This window comes from Leuresthes tenuis, unplaced genomic scaffold, assembly GCF_036924035.1.
Source record: "Leuresthes tenuis unplaced genomic scaffold, fLeuTen1.0.hap1 SCAF_22, whole genome shotgun sequence".
In the NCBI taxonomy this organism is placed as follows: domain Eukaryota; kingdom Metazoa; phylum Chordata; class Actinopteri; order Atheriniformes; family Atherinopsidae; genus Leuresthes; species Leuresthes tenuis.
Window position 1 is genome coordinate 7,604,795 of NW_027325376.1, and position 23,441 is coordinate 7,628,235.

The window sequence follows — 23,441 nt, forward strand, 5'->3', positions numbered from 1 at the left end:
GATGTTGTCGTGGACAAAACTGTGGTTGATGAGGTTGTTGCCGCTAGGGTAACGGTGGTGGTCGTAGGGGAAGCCGTTGTTGTTGTAGACAGAACTGTGGTTGTTGATGGGGTAGCTGTTGTTGGAGCTCCTGTAGTGGTTATTGGGTTACCTGTGGTAGTGGTAGGGACTTTTGTGGTTGTGGCTACGGATGTGGTTGTTGTTGGGGCTGCGGTGGTTGTGGTGACATCATCTGTTGTTGTGGTTGAAGATGTGGTTGTTGTTGGGACAACAGTGGTAGTGGTGAGAGCATCTGTAGTTGGTGAGGATGTGGTTGTTGTTGGAGCTGCGTTGGTAGTGGTGGGAGAATCTGTTGCTGTGGGTGAAGATGTTGTTGTTGGTGCTGCTGTGGTAGGGGTAGGAGAATCTGTTGTTGTGGGTGCAGATGTGGTTGTTGTTGGAGCTGCTATGGTAGTGGTGGAAGCATCTGTTGTTGTGGGTGCAGATGTTATTGTTGTTGGGGCTGCTGTGGTAGTGGTGGGAGCATCTGTTGTTGTGGGTGCAGATGTGGTTGTTGTCGGGGCCTCTGTTGTTGTTGTTGGAGCTGCTGTGGTAGTGGTGTGAGCATCTGTTGTTGTGGGTGCAGATGTGGTTGTTGTCGGGGCCTCTGTTGTTGTTGTTGGAGCTGCTGTGGTAGTGGTTGGAGCATCTGTTGTTGTGGGTGCAGATGTGGTTGTTGTTGGGTCTGCTGTGGTAGTGGTGGGAGCATCTGTTGTTGTTGGTGCAGATGTTATTGTTGTTGGTGCTGCTGTGGTAGTGGTGGGAGCATCTGTTGTTGTGGGTGCAGATGTGGTTGTTGTCGGGGCCTCTGTTGTTGTTGTTGGAGCTGCTGTGGTAGTGGTGTGAGCATCTGTTGTTGTGGGTGCAGATGTGGTTGTTGTCGGGGCCTCTGTTGTTGTTGTTGGAGCTGCTGTGGTAGTGGTTGGAGCATCTGTTGTTGTGGGTGCAGATGTGGTTGTTGTTGGGTCTGCTGTGCTAGTGGTGGGAGCATCTGTTGTTGTTGGTGCAGATGTTATTGTTGTTGGTGCTGCTGTGGTAGTGGTGGGAGAATCTGTTGTTGTGGTTGTAGATGTTATTGTTGTTGGGGCTGCTTTGGTAGTGGTAGGAGCATCTGTTGTTGTGGGTGCAGATGTGGTTGTTGTTGGGGCTGCTGTGCTTGTGGTGGGAGCATCTGTTGTTGTGGGTGCGGATCTGGTTATTGTTGGGGCTACTGTTGTTGTTGTTGGGGCTGCTGTGGTTGTTGTTGGTGCTGCTGTTGATGTTGTTGAGGAAGCTGTGGTAGTGGTGGGAGCATCTGTTGTTGTGGGTGCTGCTGTGCTTGTGGTGGGAGTATCTGTTGTTGTCGGGGCAGATGTGGTTGTTGGTGGGGCTGCTGTTGATGTTGTTGAGGAAGCTGTGGTAGTGGTGGGAGCATCTGTTGTTGTGGGTGCTGCTGTGCTTGTGGTGGGAGCATCTGTTGTTGTGGGTGCGGATGTGGTTGTTTTTGGGGGTGCTTTTGATGTTGCTGGGACTGCTGTGGTAGTGGTGGGAGCATGTGTTGTTTGTGCGGATGTGGTTGTTGTTGGGGCTGCTGTGGTAGTGGTGGGAGCATCTGTTGTTGTTGGTGCTGCTGAGCTTGTGGTAGAAGCATCTGTTGTTGTGGGTGCGGATGTGGTTGTTGTTGGGGCTGCTGTGATAGTGGTGGGAGCATCTCTTGTTGTTGTTGGCGCAGATGTGGTTGTTGTTGGTGCTGCTGTTGATGTTGTTGAGGAAGCTGTGGTAGTGGTGGGAGCATCTGTTGTTGTGGGTGCGGATATGGTTCTTGTTGGTGCTGCTGTGGTAGTGGTGGAAGCATCTGTTATTGTGGGTGCAGATGTGGTTGTTGTTGGGGCTACTCTTGATGTTGTTGGGGATGCTGTGTTAGTGGTGGAAACATCTGTTGTTGTGGGTGCAGATGTGGTTGTTGTTGGGGATGCTGTGGTAGTTGTGGGAGCATCTGTTGTTGTGGGTGCAGATGTTGTTGGTGGTGGTGCTGTTGTGCTTGTGGTGGAAGCTTCTGTTGTTGTGGGTGCAGATGTTGTTGTTGTTGGTGCTGCTGAGCTTGTGGTGGAAGCATCTGTTGTTGTGGGTGCGGATGTGGTTGTTGTTGGGGCTGCTGTTGTTGTTGTTGGGGCTGCTGTGGTAGTGCTGGGAGCATCTGTTGTTGTTGGTGCTGCTGAGCTTTTGGTGGAAGCATCTGTTGTTGTGGGTGCGGATGTGGTTGTTGTTGGGGCTGGTGTTGTTGTTATTCGGTATGCTGTGGTAGTGGTGGGAGCATCTGTTCTTGTGAGTGCAGAAATGGTTGTAGTTGGTGCTGCTGAGCTTGTGGTGGAAGCATCTGTTGTTGTGGGTGCGGATGTGGTTGTTGTTGGGAATGCTGTGGTAGTGGTGTGAGCATCTGTTGTTGTGGGTGCAGATGTGGTTGTTGTTGGGGCTGCTGTGGTAGTGGTTGGAGCATCTGTTGTTGTGGGTAGAGATTTGGTTGTTGTTGGGGCTGCTGTGGTAGTGGTGGGAGCATCTGTCGTTGTGGGTGCAGATGTGGTTGTTGTTGGGGCTGCTGTGGTAGTGGTGGGAGCATCTGTCGTTGTGGGTGCAGATGTGGTTGTTGTTGGGGCTGCTGTGGTAGTGGTGCGAGCATCTGTTGTTGTGGGTGCGGACGTGGTTGTTATTGGCGCTGCTGTGGTAGTGGTGGGAGCATCTGTCGTTGGTGCAGATGTGGTTGTTGTTGAGGCTGCTGTTGATGTTGTTGGGACGACAGTGGTAGTGGTGGGAGCATCTGTAGTTGGTGAGGATGTGGTTGTTGTTGGAGCTGCTGTGGTAGTTGTGGGTGCAGATTTTGTTGTTGGGGCTGCTGTGGTAGTGGTGGGAGCATCTGTTGTTGTTGGTGCAGATGTGGTTGTTGTTGGGGGTGCTGTTGTTGTTGGGGCTGCTGTGGTAGCGGTTGGAGCATCTGTTGTTATGGGTGCGGATGTGGTTGTTGTTGGGGCTACTGTTGCTGTTGTTGGGGCTGCTGTGGTAGTGGTGGTAGCATCTGTTGTTGTTGTTGGGGCAGTTGTGGTTGTTGTTGGTGCTGCTGTTGATGTTGTTGGGGCTGCTGTGGTAGTGGTGGGAGTATCTGTCATTGTGGGTGCAGATGTGGTTGTTGTTGGGGCTTCTGTGGTAGTGGTGGGAGCATCTGTCGTTGTGGGTGCAGATGTGGTTGTTGTTGGGGCTGCTGTGGTAGTGGTGGGAGCATCTGTTGTTGTGGGTGCAGATGTGGTTGTTATTGGCGCTGCTGTGGTAGTGGTGGGAGCATCTGTCGTTGGTGCAGATGTGGTTGTTGTTGGGGCTGCTGTTGATGTTGTTGGGACGACAGTGGTAGTCGTGGGAGTATCTGTAGTTGGTGAGGATGTGGTTGTTGTTGGAGCTGCTGTGGTAGTGGTTGGAGCATCTGTTGTTATGGGTGCGGATGTGGTTGTTGTTGGGGCTACTGTTGCTGTTGTTGGGGCTGCTGTGGTAGTGGTGGTAGCATCTGTTGTTGTTGTTGGGGCAGTTGTGGTTGTTGTTGGGGCTGCTGTTGTTGTTGTTGGGGCTACAGTGGTAGTGGTGGGAGTATCAGTTGTTGTGGGTGCAGATTTGGTTGTTGTTGGGGCTGCTGTTGATGTTGTTGGGGCTGCTGTGGTAGTGGTGGGAGCATCTGTTGATGTGGGTGCGGATGTGGTTGTTGTTGGGGCTGCTGTGCTTGTGCTGGAAGAATCTGTCGTTGTGGGTGCGGATGTGGTTGTTGTTGGGGCTGCTGTTGATGTTGTTGGGACAACAGTGGTAGTGGTGGGAGCATCTGTTGTTGGTGAGGATGTGGTTGTTGTTTTTGGGGCTGCTGTAGTAATGGTGGGAGCATCTGTTGTTTGTGCAGATGTGGTTGTTATTGGGGCTGCTGTGGTAGTGGTGGGAGCATCTGTTGTTGTTGGTGCTACTGAGCTTGTGGTGGAAGCATTTGTTGTTGTTATTGCAGATATGGTTGTTGGTGCTGCTGAGCTTGTGGTGGAAGCATCTGTTGTTGTGGGTGCGGATGTGGTTGTTGTTGGGGCTGCTCTTGATGTTGTTGGGGATGCTGTGTTAGTGGTGGAAACATCTGTTGTTGTCGGTGCAGATGTGGTTGTTGTTGGGGATGCTGTGGTAGTGGTGGGAGCATCTGTTGTTGTGGGTGCAGATGTGGTTGTTGTTGGGGCTGCTGTGGTAGTGGTGGGAGCATCTGTTGTTGTGAGTGCAGAAATGGTTGTTGTTGGTGCTGCTGAGCTTGTGGTGGAAGCATCTGTGGTTCTGGGTGCGGATGTGGTTGTTGTTGGGGCTTCTGTGGTAGTGGTGGGAGCATCTGTTGTTGTGGGTGCAGATGTGGTTGTTGTGGGTGCAGATGTGGTTGTTGTTGGGGCTGCTGTGGTAGTGGTGGGAGCATCTGTTGTTGTTGGTGCTGCTGAGCTTGTGGTGGAAGCATCTGTTGTTGTGGGTGTGGATGTGGTTGTTGTTGGGGCGGCTGTTGTTGTTATTCGGGTTGCTGTGGTAGTGGTGGGAGCATCTGTTGTTGTGAGTGCAGAAATGGTTGTTGTTGGTAATGCTGAGCTTGTGGTGGAAGCATCTGTTGTTCTGGGTGCGGATGTGGTCGTTGTTGGGGCTGCTGTGGTAGTGGTGGGAGCATCTGTTGTTGTGGTTGCAGATGTGGTTGTTGTTGGGGCTGCTGTGGTAGTGGTGCGAGCATCTGTTGTTGTGGGTGTAGATGTGGTTGTTGTTGGGGCTGCTGTGGTAGTGGTGGGAGCATCTGTTGTTGTGGGTGCAGATGTAGTTGTTGTTGGGAATGCTGTGGTAGTGGTGAGAGCATCTGTCGTTGTGGGTACAGACGTGGTTGTTATTGGCGCTGCTGTGGTAGTGGTGGGAGCATCTGTTGTTGGTGCAGATGTGGTTGTTGTTGGGAATGCTGTTGATATTGTTGGGACAACAGTGATAGTGGTGGGAGCATCTGTAGTTGGTGAGGATGTGGTTGTTGTTGGAGCTGCTGTGGTAGTGGTGGGAGCATCTGTTGTTGTGAGTGCAGATTTTGTTGTTGGGGCTGCTGTGGTAGTGGTGGGAGCATCTGTTGTTGTTGGAGCAGATGTGGTTGTTGTTGGGGCTGCTTTTGTTGTTGGGGCTTTTGTGGTAGGGGTTGGAGCATCTGTTGTTATGGGTGCGGATGTGGTTGTTGTTGGGGCTATTGTTGCTGTTGTTGGGGCTGCTGTGGTAGTGGTGGGAGTATCTGTCGTTGTGGGTGCAGATCTGGTTGTTGTTGGGGCTGCTGTTGATGTTGTTTGGGCTGCTGTGGTAGTGGTGGTAGCATCTGTTGTTGTTGTTGGGGCAGATGTGGTTGTTGTTGGGGCTGCTGTTGATGCTGATGGGGCTGCTGTGGTAGTGGTGGGAGCATCTGTTGTTGTGGGTGCGGATATGGTTGTTGTTGGGGCTGCTGTGCTTGTGCTGGAAGCATCTGTTGTTGTGGGTGCAGATGTGCTTGTTGTTGGGGCTGCTGTTGATGTTGTTGGGGATGCTGTGGTAGTGGTGGGAGCATCTGTTGTTGTGGATGCAGATGTGGTTGTTGTTGGGGCTGCTGTGGTAGTGGTGGGAGCATCTGTTGTTGTGGGTGCAGATGTGGTTGTTTTTGGGGCTGCTGTGGTAGTGGTGGAAGCATCTGTTATTGTGGGTGCAGTAGTGGTTGTTGTTGGGGCTGCTGTTGATGTTGTGGGGGATGCTGTGTTAGTGGTGGAAGCATCTGTTGTTGTGGGTGCAGATGTGGTTGTAGTTGGGGCTGCTGTTGATGTTGTTGGGTCTGCTGTGGTTGTGGTGGAAGCATCTGTTGTTGTGAGTGCGGATGTGGTTGTTGATGTTGCTGTGCTTGTGGTGGAAGCATCTGTTGTTGTGGGTGCAGATGTGTTTGTTGTTGGGGCTACTGTTGTTGTTGTTGGGGCTGCTGTGGTAGTGGTGGGAGAATCTCTTGTTGTTGTTGGGGCAGATGTGGTTGTTGTTGGTGCTGCTGTTGATGTTGTTGAGGAAGCTGTGATAGTGGTGGGAGCATCTGTTGTTTTGGGTGCAGATGTGGTTATTGGTGGGGCTGCTGTTGATGTTGTTGGGGCTGTTGTGGTAGTGGTGGGAGCAACTCTTGTTGTTGTTGGGGCAGATGTGGTTGTTGTTGGTGCTGCTGTGGTAGTGGTGGAAGCATCTGTTATTGTGGGTGCAGAAGTGGTTGTTGTTGGGGCTGCTGTTGATGTTGTTGGGGATGCTGTGTTAGGGGTGGCAGCATCTGTTGTTGTGGTTGTTGTTGGGGCTGCTGTTGATGTTGTTGGGGCTGTTGTGGTTGTGGTGGAAGCATCTGTTGTTGTGAGTGCAGATATGGTTGTTGATGTTGCTTTATTTGTGGTGGAAGCATCTGCTGTTTTGGGTGCGGATGAGGTTGTTGTTGGGTCTGCTATGGTAGGGATGGGAGCAGCTGTTGTTGTGGGTGCGGATGTGATTGTTGTTAGGGCTGCTGTTGCTGTTGTTGGGTCTGCTGTGGTAGGGATGGGACCAGCTGTTGTTGTAGTTGCGGATGTGGTTGTTGTTGTGGCTGCTGTTGATGTTGCTGGTGCTGCTGAGCTTGTGGTGGAAGCATCTGTTGTTGTGGGTGCGGATGTGGATTTTGTTGGGGCTGTGGTTGTTGTTGTTGGGGCTGCTGTGGTAGTGGTGGGAGCATCTGTTGTTGTGGGTGGGGATGTGGTTGCTGTTGGGGTTGATGTTGTTGTTGTTAGGGTTTCTGTGGTAGTGGTGGGAGCATCTGTTGTTGTTGGTGCTGCTGAGCTTGTGGTGGAAGCATCTGTTGTTGTGGGTGCGGATGTGGTTGTTGTTGGGGCTGCTCTTGATGTTGTTGGGGATGCTGTGTTAGTGGTGGAAACATCTGTTGTTGTCGGTGCAGATGTGGTTGTTGTTGGGGATGCTGTGGTAGTGTTGGGAGCATCTGTTGTTGTGGGTGCAGATGTGGTTGTTGTTGGGGCTGCTGTTGTTGTTGTTGGGGCTGCTGTGGTAGTGGTGGGAGCATCTGTTGTTGTGAGTGCAGAAAACGTTGTTGTTGGTGCTGCTGAGCTTGTGGTGGAAGACTCTGTGGTTCTGGGTGCGGATGGTGTTGTTGTTGGGGCTGCTGTGGTAGTGGTGGGAGCATCTGTTGTTGTGGGTGCAGATGTGGTTGTTGTTGGGGCTGCTGTGGTAGTGGTGTGAGCATCTGTTGTTGTGGGTGCAGATGTGGTTGTTGTTGGGGCTGCTGTGGTAGTGGTGGGAGCATCTGTTGTTGTTGGTGCTGCTGAGCTTGTGGTGGAAGCATCTGTTGTTGTGGGTGTGGATGTGGTTGTTGTTGGGGCTGCTGTTGTTGTTATTCGGGTTGCTGTGGTAGTGGTGGGAGCATCTGTTGTTGTGAGTGCAGAAATGGTTGTTGTTGGTAATGCTGAGCTTGTGGTGGAAGCATCTGTTGTTCTGGGTGCGGATGTGGTCGTTGTTGGGGCTGCTGTGGTAGTGGTGGGAGCATCTGTTGTTGTGGGTGCAGATGTGGTTGTTGTTGGGGCTGCTGTGGTAGTGGTGCGAGCATCTGTTTTTGTTGGTGCGGATGTGGTTGTTGTTGGGGCTGCTGTGGTAGTGGTGGGAGCATCTGTTGTTGGTGCAGATGTGGTTGCTGTTGGGAATGCTGTTGATGTTGTTGGGACAACAGTGATAGTGGTGGGAGCATCTGTAGTTGGTGAGGATGTGGTTGTTGTTGGAGCTGCTGTGGTAGTGGTGGGAGCATCTGTTGTTGTGAGTGCAGATTTTGTTGTTGGGGCTGCTGTGGTAGTGGTGGGAGCATCTGTTGTTGTTGGAGCAGATGTGGTTGTTGTTGGGGCTGCTGTTGTTGTTGGGGCTTTTGTGGTAGGGGTTGGAGCATCTGTTGTTATGGGTGCGGATGTGGTTGTTGTTGGGGCTATTGTTGCTGTTGTTGGGGCTGCTGTGGTAGTGGTGGGAGTATCTGTCGTTGTGGGTGCAGATCTGGTTGTTGTTGGGGCTGCTGTTGATGTTGTTTGGGCTGCTGTGGTAGTGGTGGTAGCATCTGTTGTTGTTGTTGGGGCAGATGTGGTTGTTGTTGGGGCTGCTGTTGATGCTGTTGGGGCTGCTGTGGTAGTGGTGGGAGCATCTGTTGTTGTGGGTGCGGATATGGTTGTTGTTGGGGCTTCTGTGCTTGTGCTGGAAGCATCTGTTGTTGTGGGTGCAGATATGCTTGTTGTTGGGGCTGCTGTTGATGTTGTTGGGGATGCTGTGGTAGTGGTGGGATCATCTGTTGTTGTGGATGCAGATGTGGTTGTTGTTGGGGCTGCTGTGGTAGTGGTGGGAGCATCTGTTATTGTGGGTGCAGTAGTGGTTGTTGTTGGGGCTGCTGTTGATGTTGTGGGGGATGCTCTGTTAGTGGTGGAAGCACCAGTTGTTGTGGGTGCAGATGTTGTTGTAGTTGGGGCTGCTGTTGATGTTGTTGGGTCTGCTGTGGTTGTGGTGGAAGCATCTGTTGTTGTGAGGGCGGATGTGGTTGTTGATGTTGCTGTGCTTGTGGTGGAAGCATCTGTTGTTGTGGGTGCAGATGTGCTTGTTGTTGGGGCTACTGTTGTTGTTGTTGGGGCTGCTGTGGTAGTGGTGGGAGAATCTCTTGTTGTTGTTGGGGAAGATGTGGTTGTTGTTGGTGCTGCTGTTGATGTTGTTGAGGAAGCTGTGGTAGTGGTGGGAGCATCTGTTGTTTTGGGTTCAGATGTGGTTATTGGTGGGGCTGCTGTTGATGTTGTTGGGGCTGTTGTGGTAGTGGTGGGAGCAACTCTTGTTGTTGTTGGGGCATATGTGGTTGTTGTTGGTGCTGCTGTTGATGTTGTTGAGGAAGCTGTGGTAGTGGTGGGAGCATCTGTTGTTGTGGGTGCAGATGTGGTTGTTGTTGGGGCTGCTGTTGATGTTGTTGGGGATGCTGTGTTAGGGGTGGCAGCATCTGTTGTTGTGGTTGTTGTTGGGGCTGCTGTTGATGTTGTTGGGGCTGTTGTGGTTGTGGTGGAAGCATCTGTTGTTGTGAGTGCAGATATGGTTGTTGATGTTGCTTTATTTGTGGTGGAAGCATCTACTGTTGTGGGTGCGGATGTGGTTGTTGTTGGGTCTGCTGTGGTAGGGATGGGAGCAGCTGTTGTTGTGGGTGCGGATGTGGTTGTTGTTGGGGCTGCTGTTGATGTTGCTGGTGCTGCTGAGCTTGTTGTGGAAGCATCTGTTGTTTTGGGTGCGGATGTGGATTTTGTTGGGGCTGCTGTTGTTGTTGTTGGGGCTGCTGTGGTAGTGGTGGGAGCATCTGTTGTTGTTGGTGCTTCTGAGCTTGTGGTGGAAGCATCTGTTGTTGTTGGGGCTGCTGTTGTTGTTATTGGGGCTGCTGTGGTAGTGGTGGGATTATCTTTTGTTGTGGGTGGGGATGTGGTTGTTGTTGGGGCTGCTGTGCTTGTGGTGGAAGCATCTGTTGTTGTTGGCTCAGATGTTATTGTTGTTGGTGCTGCTGTGCTTGTGGTAGAAGCATCTGTTGTTGTGGGTGCAGATGTGGTTGTTGTTGGGGCTGCTGATGTAGTTGTGGGATCATCTGTTGTTGTGGGTGCAGATGTGGTTGTTGTTGGGGCTTCTGTTGTTGTTGTTGGGACTGCTGTGGTAGTGGTGGGAGCATCTGTTGCTGTTGGCGCAGATGTTATTGTTGTTGGTGCTGCTGTGCTTGTGGTGGAAGCATCTGTTGTTGTGGGTGCGGATGTTGTTGTTGTTGGGAATGCTGAGCTTGTGGTGGAAGCATCTGTTGTTGTGGGTAGGGATGTGGTTGTTGTTGGGGCTTCTGTTGTTGTTGTTGGGACTGCTGTGGTAGTGGTGGGAGCATCTTTAGTTGGTGAGGATGTGGTTGTTGTTGGGGCTGCTTTGGTAGTGGTGGGAGCATCTGTTGTTGTGGGTGCGGACGTAGTTGTTATTGGCGCTGTTGTGGTAGTGGTGGGAGCATCTGTTGTTGTGGATGCAGATGTGGTTGTTGTTGGGGCTGCTGAGCTTGTGGTGGAAGCATCTGTTGTTGTGGGTGGGGATGTGGTTGTTGTTGGGGCTTCTGTTGTTGTTGTTGGGACTGCTGTGGTAGTGGTGGGAATATCTGTAGTTAGTGAGGATGTGGTTGTTGTTGGGGCTGCTTTGGTAGTGGTGGGAGCATCTGTTGTTGTGGGTGCGGACGTAGTTGTTATTGGCGCTGTTGTGGTAGTGGTGGGAGCATCTGTTGTTGATGCAGATGTGGTTGTTGTTGGGGCTGCTGTCGATGTTGCTGGGATAACAATGGTTGTGGTGGGAGCATTTGTAGTTGGTGAGGATGGTGTTGTTGTTGGAGCTGCTGTGGTAGTGGTGGGAGCATCTGTTGTTGTAGGTGTAGATGTGGTTTTTGTTGGGGCTGCTGTGGTAGTGGTGGGAATATCTGTTGTTGTTGGTGCAGATGTTTTTGTTGTTGGTGCTACTGTGCTTGTGGTAGAAGCATCTGTTGTTGTGGTTGCAGATGTGGTTTTTGTTGGGGCTGCTGTGGTAGTGGTGGGAGCATTTGTTGCTGTTGGCGCAGATTTTATTGTTGTTGGTGCTGCTGTGCTTGTGGTGGAAGCATCTGTTGTTGTGGGTGCGGATGTTGTTGTTGTTGGTGCTGCTGTGCTTGTGGTGGAAGCATCTGTTGTTGTGGGTGCGGATGTTGTTGTTGTTGGTGCTGCTGTGCTTGTGGTTGAAGCATCTGTTTTTGTGGTTGCAGATGTGGTTGTTGTTGGGGCTGCTGTGGTAGTGGTGGGAGCATCTGTTGTTGTGGGTGCAGATGTGGTTGTTGTTGGGGCTGCTGTGGTAGTGGTGGGAGCATCTGTTGTTGTTGGTGCAGATGTTTTTGTTGTTGGGGCTGCTGTGCTTGTGGTAGAAGCATCTGTTGTTGTGGGTGCGGATGTTGTTGTTGTTGGTGCTGCTGTGCTTGTGGTTGAAGCATCTGTTGTTGTGGTTGCAGATGTGGTTGTTGTTGGGGCTGCTGTGTTTGTTGTTGGGGCTTCTGTGGTAGTGGTGGGAGCATCTGTTGTTGTGGTTGCAGATGTGGTTGTTGTTGGTGCAGATGTTTTTGTTGTTGGTGCTGCTCTGCTTGTGGTTGAAGCATCTGTTGTTGTGGGTGCAGATGTGGTTTTTGTTGGGGCTGCTGTGGTAGTGGTGGGAGCATCTGTTGTTGTGGGTGCAGATGTGGTTGTTGTTGGGGCTGCTGTGGTAGTGTTGGGAGCATCTGTTGTTGTTGGTGCAGATGTTTTTGTTGTTGGGGCTGCTGTGCTTGTGGTAGAAGCATCTGTTGTTGTGGGTGCGGATGTTGTTGTTGTTGGTGCTGCTATGCTTGTGGTTGAAGCATCTGTTGGTGTGGTTGCAGATGTGGTTGTTGTTGGGGCTGCTGTGTTTGTTGTTGGGGCTTCTGTGGTAGTGGTGGGAGCATCTGTTGTTGTGGTTGCAGATGTGGTTGTTGTTGGTGCAGATGTTTTTGTTGTTGGTGCTGCTGTGCTTGTGGTTGAAGCATCTGTTGTTGTGGGTGCAGATGTGGTTTTTGTTGGGGCTGCTGTGGTAGTGGTGGGAGCATCTGTTGTTGTGGGTGCGGATGTTGTTGGGAATCCTGTTGTAGTGGTGGGAGCATCTGTTGTTGTGGGTGGGGATGTGGTTGTTGTTGGCGCTTCTGTTGTTGTTGTTGGGACTGCTGTGGTAGTGGTGGGAGCATCTGTAGTTGGTGAGGATGTGGTTGTTGTTGGGGCTGCTGTGGTAGTGGTGGGAGCATCTGTTGTTGTGGGTGCAGATGTGGTTGTTATTGGCGCCGTTGTGCTAGTGGTGGGAGCATCTGTTGTTGTGGGCGTAGATGTGGTTGTTGTTGGGGCTGCTGTTGTTGTTGGGGCTTCTGTTGTTGTTGGGGCTGCTGTTGTAGTGGTGGGAGCATCTGTTGTTTTGGGTGCGGATGTGGTTGTTGTTGGGGCTGCTGTTATTGTTGTTGGAGCTTTTGTGGTAGGGGTGGGAACATCTGTTGTTGTGAGTGCAGATAATGTTGTTGTTGGTGCTATTGAGGTAGTGGTGGGAGCATCTGTTGTTTTGGATGCAGATGCGGTTGTTGTTGGGGCTGCTGTGTTTGTTGTTGTGGCTGCTGTGGTAGTGGTGGGATTATCTGTTGTTGCGGGTGCAGATGTGGTTGTTGTTGGGGTTGCTGTTGTAGTGGTGGGAGCATCTGTTGTTGTGGGTGCAGATGTGGTTGTTGTTGGTGCTGCTGAGCTTGTGGTGGAAGCATGTTTTGTTGTGGGTGGGGATGTGGTTGTTGTTGGGGCTTCTGTTGTTGTTGTTGGGACTGCTGTGGTAGTGGTGGGAGATTCTCTAGTTGGTGAGGATGTGGTTGTTGTTGGGGCTGCTGTGGTAGTGGTAGGAGCATCTGTTGTTGTGGGTGCGGACGTGGATGTTGTTGGAGCTGCTGTGGTAGTGGTGGGAGCATCTGTTGTTGTGGGTGCAGATGTGGTTGTTGTTGGGGCTGCTGAGCTTGTGGTGGAAGCATCTTTTGTTGTGGGTGGGGATTTGGTTGTTGTTGGGGCTGCTGTGGTAGTGGTGGGAGCATCTGTTGTTGTGGGTGCAGATGTGGTTGTTGTTGGGGTTGCTTTGGTAGTGGTGGGAGCATCTTTTGTTGTGGGAGCAGATGTTGTTGTTGTTGGGGCTGCTGTAGTAGTGGTGGGAGCATCTTTTGTTGGTGCAGATGTGGTTGTTGGGGCCGCTGTTGATGTTGTTGGGACAACAGTGGTAATGGTGGGAGCATCTGTAGTTGGTGAGGATGTGGTTGTTGTTGGGGCTGCAGTGATAGTGGTGGGAGCATCTGTTGTTGTGGGTCCAGATGTGGTTGTTGTTGGAGCTGCTGTGGTAGTGGTGGGAGCATTTGTTGTTGTGGGTGCAGATGGTGTTGTTGTTGGGGCTGCTGTTGATGTTGTTGGGGCTGCTGTGGTAGTGGTGGGATTATCTGTTGTTGCCGGTGCAGATGTTGTGGCTGCTGTGGTAGTGGTGGGATTATCTGTTGTTGCGGTTGCAGATGTTGTGGCTGCTGTGGTAGTGGTGGGATTATCTGTTGTTGCGGGTGCAGATGTGGTTGTTGTTGGGGTTGCTGTTGTAGTGGTGGGATCATCTGTTGTTGTGGGTGCAGATGTGGTTGTTGTTGGGGCTGCTGTGGTAGTGGTGGGAGCATCTGTTGTTGTGGGTGCAGATGTTGTGGCTGCTGTGGTAGTGGTGGGATTATCTGTTGTTGCGGGTGCAGATGTGGTTGTTGTTGGGGTTGCTGTTGTAGTGGTGGGATCATCTGTTGTTGTGGGTGCAGATGTGGTTGTTGTTGGAGCTGCTGTGGTAGTGGTGGGAGCATCTGTTGTTGTGGGTGCAGATGTGGTTGTTATTGGCGCTGTTGTGGTAGTGGTGGGAGCATCTGTTGTTGGTGCAGATGTGGTTGTTGTTGGGGCCGCTGTTGATGTTGTTGGGACAACAGTGGTAATGGTGGGAGCATCTGTAGTTGGTGAGGATGTTGTTGTTGTTGGAGATGCTATGGTAGTGGTGGGAGCTTCTGTTGTTGTGGGCGCAGATGTGGTTGTTGTTTGAGCTGCTGTTGTTGTTGGGGCTTCTGTTGTTGTTGGGGCTGCTGTTGTAGTGGTGGGAGCATCTGTTGTTTTGGGTGCGGATGTGGTTGTTGTTGGGGCTGCTGTTATTGTTGTTGGGGCTGCTGTGGTAGGGGTGGGAGCATCTGTTGTTGTGGGTGCGGATGTGGTTGTTGTTGGGGCTGCTGTTATTGTTGTTGGGGCTTCTGTGGTAGGGGTGGGAACATCTGTTGTTGTGAGTGCAGATAATATTGTTGTTGGTGCTATTGAGGTAGTGGTGGGAGCATCTGTTGTTTTGGGTTCAGATGCGGTTGTTGTTGGGGCTGCTGTGTTTGTTGTTGTGGCTGCTGTGGTAGTGGTGGGATTATCTGTTGTTGCGGGTGCAGATGTGGTTGTTGTTGGGGTTGCTGTTGTAGTGGTGGGAGCATCTGTTGTTGTGGGTGCAGATGTGGTTGTTGTTGGTGCTGCTGAGCTTGTGGTGGAAGAATCTGTTGTTGTGGGTGGGGATGTGGTTGTTGTTGGGGCTTCTGTTGTTGTTGTTGGGACTGCTGTGGTAGTGGTGGGAGATTCTCTAGTTGGTGAGGATGTGGTTGTTGTTGGGGCTGCTGTGGTAGTGGTAGGAGCATCTGTTGTTGTGGGTGCGGACGTGGATGTTGTTGGAGCTGCTGTGGTAGTGGTGGGAGCATCTGTTGTTGTGGGTGCAGATGTGGTTGTTGTTGGGGCTGCTGAGCTTGTGGTGGAAGCATCTGTTGTTGTGGGTGGGGATTTGGTTGTTGTTGGGGCTTCTGTTGTTGTTGTTCGGACTGCTGTGGTAGTGGTGGGAGCATCTGTAGTTGGTGAGGATTTGGTTGTTGTTGGGGTTGCTTTGGTAGTGGTGGGAGCATCTGTTGTTGTGGGTGCAGATGTGGTTGTTTTTGGGGCTGCTGTGGTAGTGGTGGGAGCATCTGTTGTTGGTGCAGATGTGGTTGTTGTTGGGGCCGCTGTTGATGTTGTTGGGACAACAGTGGTAATGGTGGGAGCATCTGTAGTTGGTGAGGATTTGGTTGTTGTTGGAGCTGCTGTGGTAGTGGTGGGAGCATCTGTTGTTGTAGGTGCAGATGTTGTTGTTGGGGCTGCTGTTGTTTTTGGGGATTCTGTTCTTGTTGGGGCTGCTGTGGTAGTGGTGGGAGCATCTGTTGTTGTGGGTGAAGATGTAGTTGTTGTTGGGGCTGCTGTGGTAGTGGTGGGAGCATCTGTTGTTGTGGTTGCAGATGTGGTTGTTGTTGGGGCTGCTGTGTTTGTTGTTGGGGCTGCTGTGGTAGTGGTGGGAGCATCTGCTGTTGTGGGTGCAGATGTGGTTGTTGTTGGGGCTGCTGTGGTAGTGGTGGGAGCATCTGTTGTTGTTGGTGCAGATGTGGTTGTTGTTGGAGCTGCTGTGGTAGTGGTGGGAGCATTTGTTGTTGTGGGTGCAGATGTGGTTGTTATTGGCGCTGTTGTGGTAGTGGTGGGAGCATCTGTTGTTGTGGTTGCAGATGTGGTTGTTGTTGGGGCTGCTGTGTTTGTTTTTGGGGCTGCTGTGGTAGTGGTGGGAGCATCTGTTGTTGTGGGTGCAGATGTGGTTGTTGTTGGGGCTGCTGTGGTAGTGGTGGGAGCATCTGTTGTTGTTGGTGCAGATGTGGTTGTTGTTGGAGCTGCTGTGGTAGTGGTGGGAGCATTTGTTGTTGTGGGTGCAGATGTGGTTTTTGTTGGGGCTGCAGTGATAGTGGTGGGAGCATCTGTTGTTGTGGGTCCAGATGTGGTTGTTGTTGGAGCTGCTGTGGTAGTGGTGGGAGCATTTGTTGTTGTGGGTGCAGATGTGGTTGTTATTGGCGCTGTTGTGGTAGTGGTGGGAGCATCTGTTGTTGGTGCAGATATGGCTGTTGTTGGGGCCGCTGTTGATGTTGTTGGGACAACAGTGGTAATGGTGGGAGCATCTGTAGTTGGTGAGGATGTGGTTGTTGTTGGAGATGCTATGGTAGTGGTGGGAGCTTCTGTTGTTGTGGGCGCAGATGTGGTTGTTGTTTGAGCTGCTGTTGTTGTTGGGGCTTCTGTTGTTGTTGGGGCTGCTGTTGTAGTGGTGGGAGTCTCTGTTGTTTTGGGTGCGGATGTGGTTGTTGTTGGGGCTGCTGTTATTGTTGTTGGGGCTGCTGTGGTAGGGGTGGGAGCATCTGTTGTTGTGGGTGCGGATGTGGTTGTTGTTGGGGCTTCTGTGGTAGGGGTGGGAACATCTGTTGTTGTGAGTGCAGATAATGTTGTTGTTGGTGCTATTGAGGTAGTGGTGGGAGCATCTGTTGTTTTGGGTGCAGATGCGGTTGTTGTTGGGGCTGCTGTGTTTGTTGTTGTGGCTGCTGTGGTAGTGGTGGGATTATCTGTTGTTGCGGGTGCAGATGTGGTTGTTGTTGGGGTTGCTGTTGTAGTGGTGGGATTATCTGTTGTTGTGGGTGCAGATTTGGTTGTTGTTGGTGCTGCTGAGCTTGTGGTGGAAGCATCTGTTGTTGTGGGTGGGGATGTGGTTGTTGTTGGGGCTTCTGTTGTTGTTGTTGGGACTGCTGTGGTAGTGGTGAGAGATTCTCTAGTTGGTGAGGATGTGGTTGTTGTGGGGGCTGCTGTGGTAGTGGTAGGAGCATCTGTTGTTGTGGGTGCGGACGTGGATGTTGTTGGAGCTGCTGTGGTAGTGGTGGGAGAATCTGTTGTTGTGGGTGCAGATGTGGTTGTTGTTGGGGCTGCTGAGCTTGTGGTGGAAGCATCTGTTGTTGTGGGTGGGGATTTGGTTGTTGTTGGGGCTTCTGTTGTTGTTGTTCGGACTGCTGTGGTAGTGGTGGGAGCATCTGTAGTTGGTGAGGATGTGGTTGTTGTTGGGGTTGCTTTTGTAGTGGTGGGAGCATCTGTTGTTGTGGGTGCAGATGTGGTTGTTGTTGGGGCTGCTGTGGTAGTGGTGGGAACATCTGTTGTTGGTGCAGATGTGGTTGTTGTTGGGGCCGCTGTTGATGTTGTTGGGACTGCTGTGGTAATGGTGGGAGCATCTGTAGTTGGTGAGGATGTGGTTGTTGTAGGAGCTGCTGTGGTAGTGGTGGGAGCATCTGTTGTTGTGGGTGCAGATGTTGTTGTTGGGGCTGCAGTGATAGTGGTGGGAGCATCTGTTGTTGTGGGTCCAGATGTGGTTGTTGTTGGAGCTGCTGTGGTAGTGGTGGGAGCATCTGTTGTTGTGGGTGCAGATAATGTTGTTGTTGGTGCTGCATTTGTAGCAGTGGGAGCATCTGTTGTTGTGGGTGCAGATGGTGTTGTTGTTGGAGCTGCTGTTGATGTTGTTGGGGCTGCTGTGGTAGTGGTGGGATTATCTGTTGTTGCGGGTGCAGATGTTGTTGTTGTTGGGGCTACTGTGGTAGTGGTGGGAGCATCTGTTGTTGTGGGTGCAGATGTGGTTGTTGTTGGGGCTGCTGTGGTAGTGGTGGGAGCATCTGTTGTTGTGGGTGCAGATGTGGTTGTTGTCGGGGCTTCTGTTGTTGTTTTTGGGACTGCTGTGGTAGTGGTGGGAGTATCTGTAGTTGGTGAGGATGTGGTTGTTGTTGGGGCTGCTGTGGTAGTGGTGGGAGCATCTGTTGTTGGTACAGATGTGGTTGTTGTTGGGGCTGCTGTTGATGTTGTTGGGACAACAGTGGTAGTGGTGGGAGCATCTGTTGTTGTGGGTGCGGACGTGGATGTTATTGGCGCTGTTTTGGTAGTGGTGGGGGCATCTGTTGTTGTGGGTGCAGATGTAGTTGTTGTTGGGGCTGCTGTGGTAGTGGTGGGAGCATCTGTTGTTGTGGTTGCAGATTTGTTTGTTTTTGGGGCTTCTGTGGTAGTGGTGGGGTTATCTGTTTTTGTTGGTGAAGATGTGGTTTTTGTTGGGGCTTCTGTGGTAGTGGTGGGAAAATCTGTTGTTGGTGCAGATGTGGTTGTTGTTGGGGCCGCTGTTGATGTTGTTGGGACAACAGTGGTAATGGTGGGAGCATCTGTAGTTGGTGAGGATGTGGTTGTTGTTGGAGCTGCTGTGGTAGTGGTGGGGGCATCTGTAGTTGTGGGTGGGGATGTGGTTGTTGTTGTGGCTTCTGTTGTTGTTGTTGGGACTGCTGTGGTAGTGGTTGGAGCATCTGTAGTTGGTGAGGATGTGGTTGTTGTTGGGGCTGCTTTGGTAGTGGTGGGGGCATCTGTTGTTGTGGGTGCGGACGTGGTTGTTGTTGGGGCTGCTGTGGTAGTGGTGGGAGCATCTGTTGTTGGTGCAGATGTGGTTGTTGTTGGGGCCGCTGTTGATGTTGTTGGGACAACAGTGGTAATGGTGGGAGCATCTGTAGTTGGTGAGGATGTGGTTGTTGTTGGAGCTGCTGTGGTAGTGGTGGGAGCATCTGTTGTTGTAGGTGCAGATGTTGTTGTTGGGGCTGCAGTGATAGTGGTGGGAGCATCTGTTGTTGGTGCAGATGAGGTTGTTGTTGGGGCTGCTGTTGTTTTTGGGGATTCTGTTCTTGTTGGGGCTGCTGTGGTAGTGGTGGGAGCATCTGTTGTTGTGGGTGCAGATGTAGTTGTTGTTGGGGCTGCTGTGGTAGTGGTGGGAGCATCTGTTGTTGTGGTTGCAGATGTGGTTGTTGTTGGGGCTGCTGTGTTTGTTGTTGGGGCTGCTCTGGTAGTGGTGGGAGCATCTGTTGTTGTGGGTGCAGATGTGGTTGTTGTTGGGGCTGCTGTGGTAGTGGTGGGAGCATCTGTTGTTGTTGGTGCAGATGTGGTTGTTGTTGGAGCTGCTGTGGTAGTGGTGGGAGCATTTGTTGTTGTGGGTGCAGATATGGTTGTTATTGGCGCTGTTGTGGTAGTGGTGGGAGCATCTGTTGTTGTGGTTGCAGATGTGGTTGTTGTTGGGGCTGCTGTGTTTGTTGTGGGGGCTGCTGTGGTAGTGGTGGGAGCATCTGTTGTTGTGGGTGCAGATGTGGTTGTTGTTGGGGCTGCTGTGGTAGTGGTGGGAGCATCTGTTGTTGTTGGTGCAGATGTGGTTGTTGTTGGAGCTGCTGTGGTAGTGGTGGGAGCATTTGTTGTTGTGGGTGCAGATGTGGTATTTGTTGGGGCTGCAGTGATAGTGGTGGGAGCATCTGTTGTTGTGGGTCCAGATGTGGTTGTTGTTGGAGCTGCTGTGGTAGTGGTGGGAGCATTTGTTGTTGTGGGTTCAGATGTGGTTGTTATTGGCGCTGTTGTGGTAGTGGTGGGAGCATCTGTTGTTGGTGCAGATGTGGTTGTTGTTGGGGCCGCTGTTGATGTTGTTGTGGCTGCTGTGGTAGTGGTGGGATTATCTGTTGTTGTGGGTGCAGATGTGGTTGTTGTTGGTGCTGCTGAGCTTGTGGTGGAAACATCTGTTGTTGTGGGTGGGGATGTGGTTGTTGTTGGGGCTTCTGTTGTTGTTGTTGGGACTGCTGTGGTAGTGGTGAGAGATTCTCTAGTTGGTGAGGATATGGTTGTTGTTGGGGCTGCTGTGGTAGTGGTAGTAGCATCTGTTGTTGTGGGTGCGGACGTGGATGTTGTTGGAGCTGCTGTGGTATTGGTGGGAGAATCTGTTGTTGTGGGTGCAGATGTGGTTGTTGTTGGGGCTGTTGAGCTTGTGGTGGAAGAATCTGTTGTTGTGGGTGGGGATTTGGTTGTTGTTGGGGCTTCTGTTGTTGTTGTTCGGACTGCTGTGGTAGTGGTGGGAGCATCTGTAGTTGGTGAGGATGTGGTTGTTGTTGGGGTTGCTTTGGTAGTGGTGGGAGCATCTGTTGTTGTGGGTGCAGATGTGGTTGTTGTTGGGGCTGCTGTGGTAGTGGTGGGAAAATCTGTTGTTGGTGCAGATGTGGTTGTTGTTGGGGCCGCTGTTGATGTTGTTGGGACAACAGTGGTAATGGTGGGAGCATCTGTAGTTGGTGAGGATGTGGTTGTTGTTGGAGCTGCTGTGGTAGTGGTGGGAGCATCTGTTGTTGTGGGTGCAGATGTTGTTGTTGGGGCTGCAGTGATAGTGGTGGGAGCATCTGTTGTTGTGGGTCCAGATGTGGTTGTTGTTGGAGCTGCTGTGGTAGTGGTGGGAGCATCTGTTGTTGTGGGTGCAGATGGTGTTGTTGTTGGAGCTGCTGTTGATGTTGTTGGGGCTGCTGTGGTAGTGGTGGGATTATCTGTTGTTGCGGGTGCAGATGTTGTTGTTGTTGGGGCTGCTGTGGTAGTGGTGGGAGCATCTGTTGTTGTGGGTGCAGATGTGGTTGTTGTTGGGGCTGCTGTGGTAGTGGTGGGAGCATCTGTTTTTGTGGGTGCAGATGTGGTTGTTGTCGGGGCTTCTGTTGTTGTTGTTGGGACTGCTGTGGTAGTGGTGGGAGTATCTGTAGTTGGTGAGGATGTGGTTGTTGTTGGGGCTGCTGTGGTAGTGGTGGGAGCATCTGTTGTTGGTACAGATGTGGTTGTTGTTGGGGCTGCTGTTGATGTTGTTGGGACAACAGTGGTAGTGGTGGGAGCATCTGTTGTTGTGGGTGCGGACGTGGATGTTATTGGCGCTTTTTTGGTAGTGGTGGGAGCATCTGTTGTTGTGGGTGCAGATGTAGTTGTTGTTGGGGCTGCTGTGGTAGTGGTGGGAGCATCTCTTGTTGTGGTTGCAGATTTGTTTGTTTTTGGGGCTTCTGTGGTAGTGGTGGGGTTATCTGTTTTTGTTGGTGCAGATGTGGTTTTTGTTGGGGCTTCTGTGGTAGTGGTGGGAGCATCTGTTGTTGTGGGTGGGGATGTGGTTGTTGTTGTGGCTTCTGTTGTTGTTGTTGGGACTGCTGTGGTAGTGGTTGGAGCATCTGTAGTTGGTGAGGATGTGGTTGTTGTTGGGGCTGCTTTGGTAGTGGTGGGAGCATCTGTTGTTGGTGCAGATGTGGTTGTTGTTAGGGCTGCTGTGGTAGTAGTGGGAGCATCTGTTGTTGTGGGTGCAGATGTTATTGTTGTTGGTGCTGCTGTGGTAGTGGTGGGAGCATCTGTTGTTTCTGGCTCTGATGTTATTGTTGTTGGTGCTGCTGTGCTTGTGGTGGAAGCATCTTTTGTTGTGGGTGGGGATGTGGTTGTTGTTGGGGCTTCTTTTGTTGTTGTTGGGACTGCTGTGGTAGTGGTGGGAGCATCTGTAGTTGGTGAGGATGTGGTTGTTTTTGGGGCTGCTGTGGTAGTGGTGGGAGAATCTGTTGTTGTGGGTGCGGACGTGGTTGTTATTGGCGCTGTTGTGGTAGTGGTGGGAGCATCTGTTGTTGGTGCAAATGTGGTTGTTGTTGGGGCTGCTGTTGATGTTTTTCTGACAACAGTGGTAGTGGTGGGAGCATCTGTAGTTGTTGAGGATGTGGTTGTTGTTGGAGCTGCTGTGGTAGTGGTGGGAGCATCTGTTGTTGTGGGTAAAGATGTGGTTGTTGTTGGAGCTGCTGTGGTAGTTGTCTGAGGATCTGTTGTTGTGGGTGCAGATGTGGTTGTTGTTCGGGCTTCTGTTGTTGGGGATTCACTTCTTGTTGGGGCTGCTGTGGTAGTGGTGGGAGCATCTTTTGTTGTGAGTGCAGATGTGGTTGTTGTTGGGGCTGCTGTGGTAGTGGTGGGATTATCTGTTGTTGCGGGTGCAGATGTGGTTGTTGTTGGGGTTGCTGTGGTAGTGGTGGGAGCATCTGTTGTTGTGAGTACAGATATGGTTGTTGTTGAAGCTGCTGTGGTAGTGGTGGGAGCATCTGTTGTTGTCAGTGCAGATGTGGTTGTTTTTGGAGCTGCTGTGGTAGTTTTGGGAGCATCTTTTGTTGTTGGTGCGGATGTGGTTGTTGTTGGGGCTTCTGTGATAGTGTTGGGAGCATCTGTAGTTGGTGAGGTTGTGGTTGTTGTTGGGGCTGCTGTGGTAGTGGTGGGAGCATCTGTTATTGGTGCAGATGTGGTTGTTGTTGGGGCTGCTGTTGATGTTGTTAGGACAACAGTGGTAGTGGTGGGAGCATCTGTAGCTGTGGGTGCATATGTTATTGTTGTTGGTGCTGCTGTACTTGTGGTTGAAGCATCTGTTGTTATGGTTGCAGATATGGTTGTTGTTGGGGCTGCTGTGTTTGTTGTTGGGGCTGCTGAGGTAGTGGTGGGAGCATCTGTTGTTGTGGGTCCAGATTTGTTTGGTGTTGCTGTTGTGCTTGTGGTGGATGCATCTGTTGTTGTTGGTGCAGATGTGGTTGTTGTTGGTGCTGCTGTGCTTGTGGTGGAAGCATCTGTTGTTGTGGGTGCAGATGTGGTTGTTTTTGGGGTTGCTGATGATGTTGGCGGGGATGCTATGGTAGTGGTGGGAGCATCTGTTGTTGGTATAGAAGTGGTTGTTGTTGGAGCATTTGAGCTTGTGGTTGGAGCATCTGTTGCTGGTGCGGATGTGGTTGTTGTTGGTGCTTCTGTTGATGTTGTTGAGGCAGCTGTGGTAGTGGTGGGATCATCTTTTGTTGTCGGTGCAGATGTGGTTGTTTTTTGGGCTGCTGTGGTAGTGGTGGTAGCATCTGTTGTTGTTGGGGCTGCTGTTGAAATTGTTGGGGCTCCTGTGGTAGTGGTGGAAGGATCGATTGTGGGTGCAGATGTGGTTGTTGTTGGAGCTGCTGTTGTAGTGGTGGGATCATCTGTTGTTGTGGGTGCAGATGTGGTTGTTGTTGGGGCTGCTGTTGATATTGTTGAGGCAGCTCTGTTAGTGTTTGGAGCATCTGTTGTTGTGGTTACTGATGTGGTTGTTGTTGGGGCTGCTGTTGTAGTCGTGGGAGCATCTCTTGTTGTGGGTGCAGATATGGTTGTTGTTGGTACTTCTGTTGATGTTTTTAAGGCAGTTGTGGTAATGGTTGGAGCATCTGTTGTTGGTTCAGATATGGTTGTTGTTGGGGTTGCTGTTGATGTTGTTGGAGCTCCTGTGGTGGTTGTTGGGTTACCTGTAGCTGTTGATTTGGCTTCTGTGTTAGTGGTGGGAGCATCTGTAGTTGGTGAGGTTGTGGTCGTTGTTGGGGCTGCTGTGGTAGTGGTCGGAGCATCTGTTATTGGTGCAGATGTGGTTGTTTTTGGGGCTGCTGTTGATGTTGTTGGGACAAAAGCGGTAGTGGTGGGATCATCTGTTGTTGGTGCATATGTGGTTGTTGTTGGGGCTGCTGTTGATCTTCCCACTTAAGAATTTAAGATTTTGATCATATTCAGTTTTATTCAATACAATACTTATTATATTTCCTTCATAATTACTTAAATCTAAAATTCTGTTTTTGAGAAACTTACCTGCGAGTATCAACAGCAAAGACACGACATGTCCGAAAGCCATTGCAGCTTGTTTTTTAGCCTGCAATACCTGATATCAAATTCAAAAATAAGTTAAGGAACATATTTGTAAAATTTTACTAAAAATTACATGACAGTTTTTCAAACTGTCCAAAGAAAAAAATGAACAGTTAATGCTTATTTCCTAAGTTCTTTTCTTATTACTTTTTATATAGTTATATTAGGGACTGGCACAAAATTTTGCTCATCAAGTATATGTCTCTTCACTATAGAGCCAGTTATCATCAGATCATTTTTTACTTAATATTGATTTGAATTATAATCTATGATATGTAGTATACAATTATATCCAATATTTCTTTTCAGCAATATCTCATTATCACTTTTCCTAATCCAATCCAGTCACTTTTCCCAATTACTCATTCCTTA

At 50.8% G+C, this 23,441-nt stretch overlaps 2 protein-coding genes across 2 annotated transcripts; both read right to left on the reverse strand.

Annotated features, from left to right (window-relative positions):
* Positions 1-228: 228 nt before the first annotated feature.
* Positions 229-3,179, reverse strand: LOC140281662 (uncharacterized). Its single transcript, XM_072376162.1, has 3 exons — positions 2,592-3,179; positions 2,060-2,118; positions 229-466 (listed from the first exon to the last, which is right to left on the reverse strand). The coding sequence occupies exons 1-3, from the start codon at positions 3,177-3,179 to the stop codon at positions 229-231; spliced, it is 885 nt and encodes a 294-aa protein (XP_072232263.1).
* An 827-nt stretch (positions 3,180-4,006) lies between these two features.
* LOC140281663 (uncharacterized) lies at positions 4,007-23,055 on the reverse strand. Its single transcript, XM_072376163.1, has 9 exons — positions 23,013-23,055; positions 10,718-11,575; positions 9,180-9,340; positions 8,525-8,729; positions 7,254-7,405; positions 5,951-6,032; positions 4,506-4,609; positions 4,073-4,208; positions 4,007-4,014 (listed from the first exon to the last, which is right to left on the reverse strand). Exons 1-9 carry the CDS (start codon positions 23,053-23,055, stop codon positions 4,007-4,009), a joined length of 1,749 nt encoding a protein of 582 aa, XP_072232264.1.
* Between the last annotated feature and the right edge of the window lie 386 nt (positions 23,056-23,441).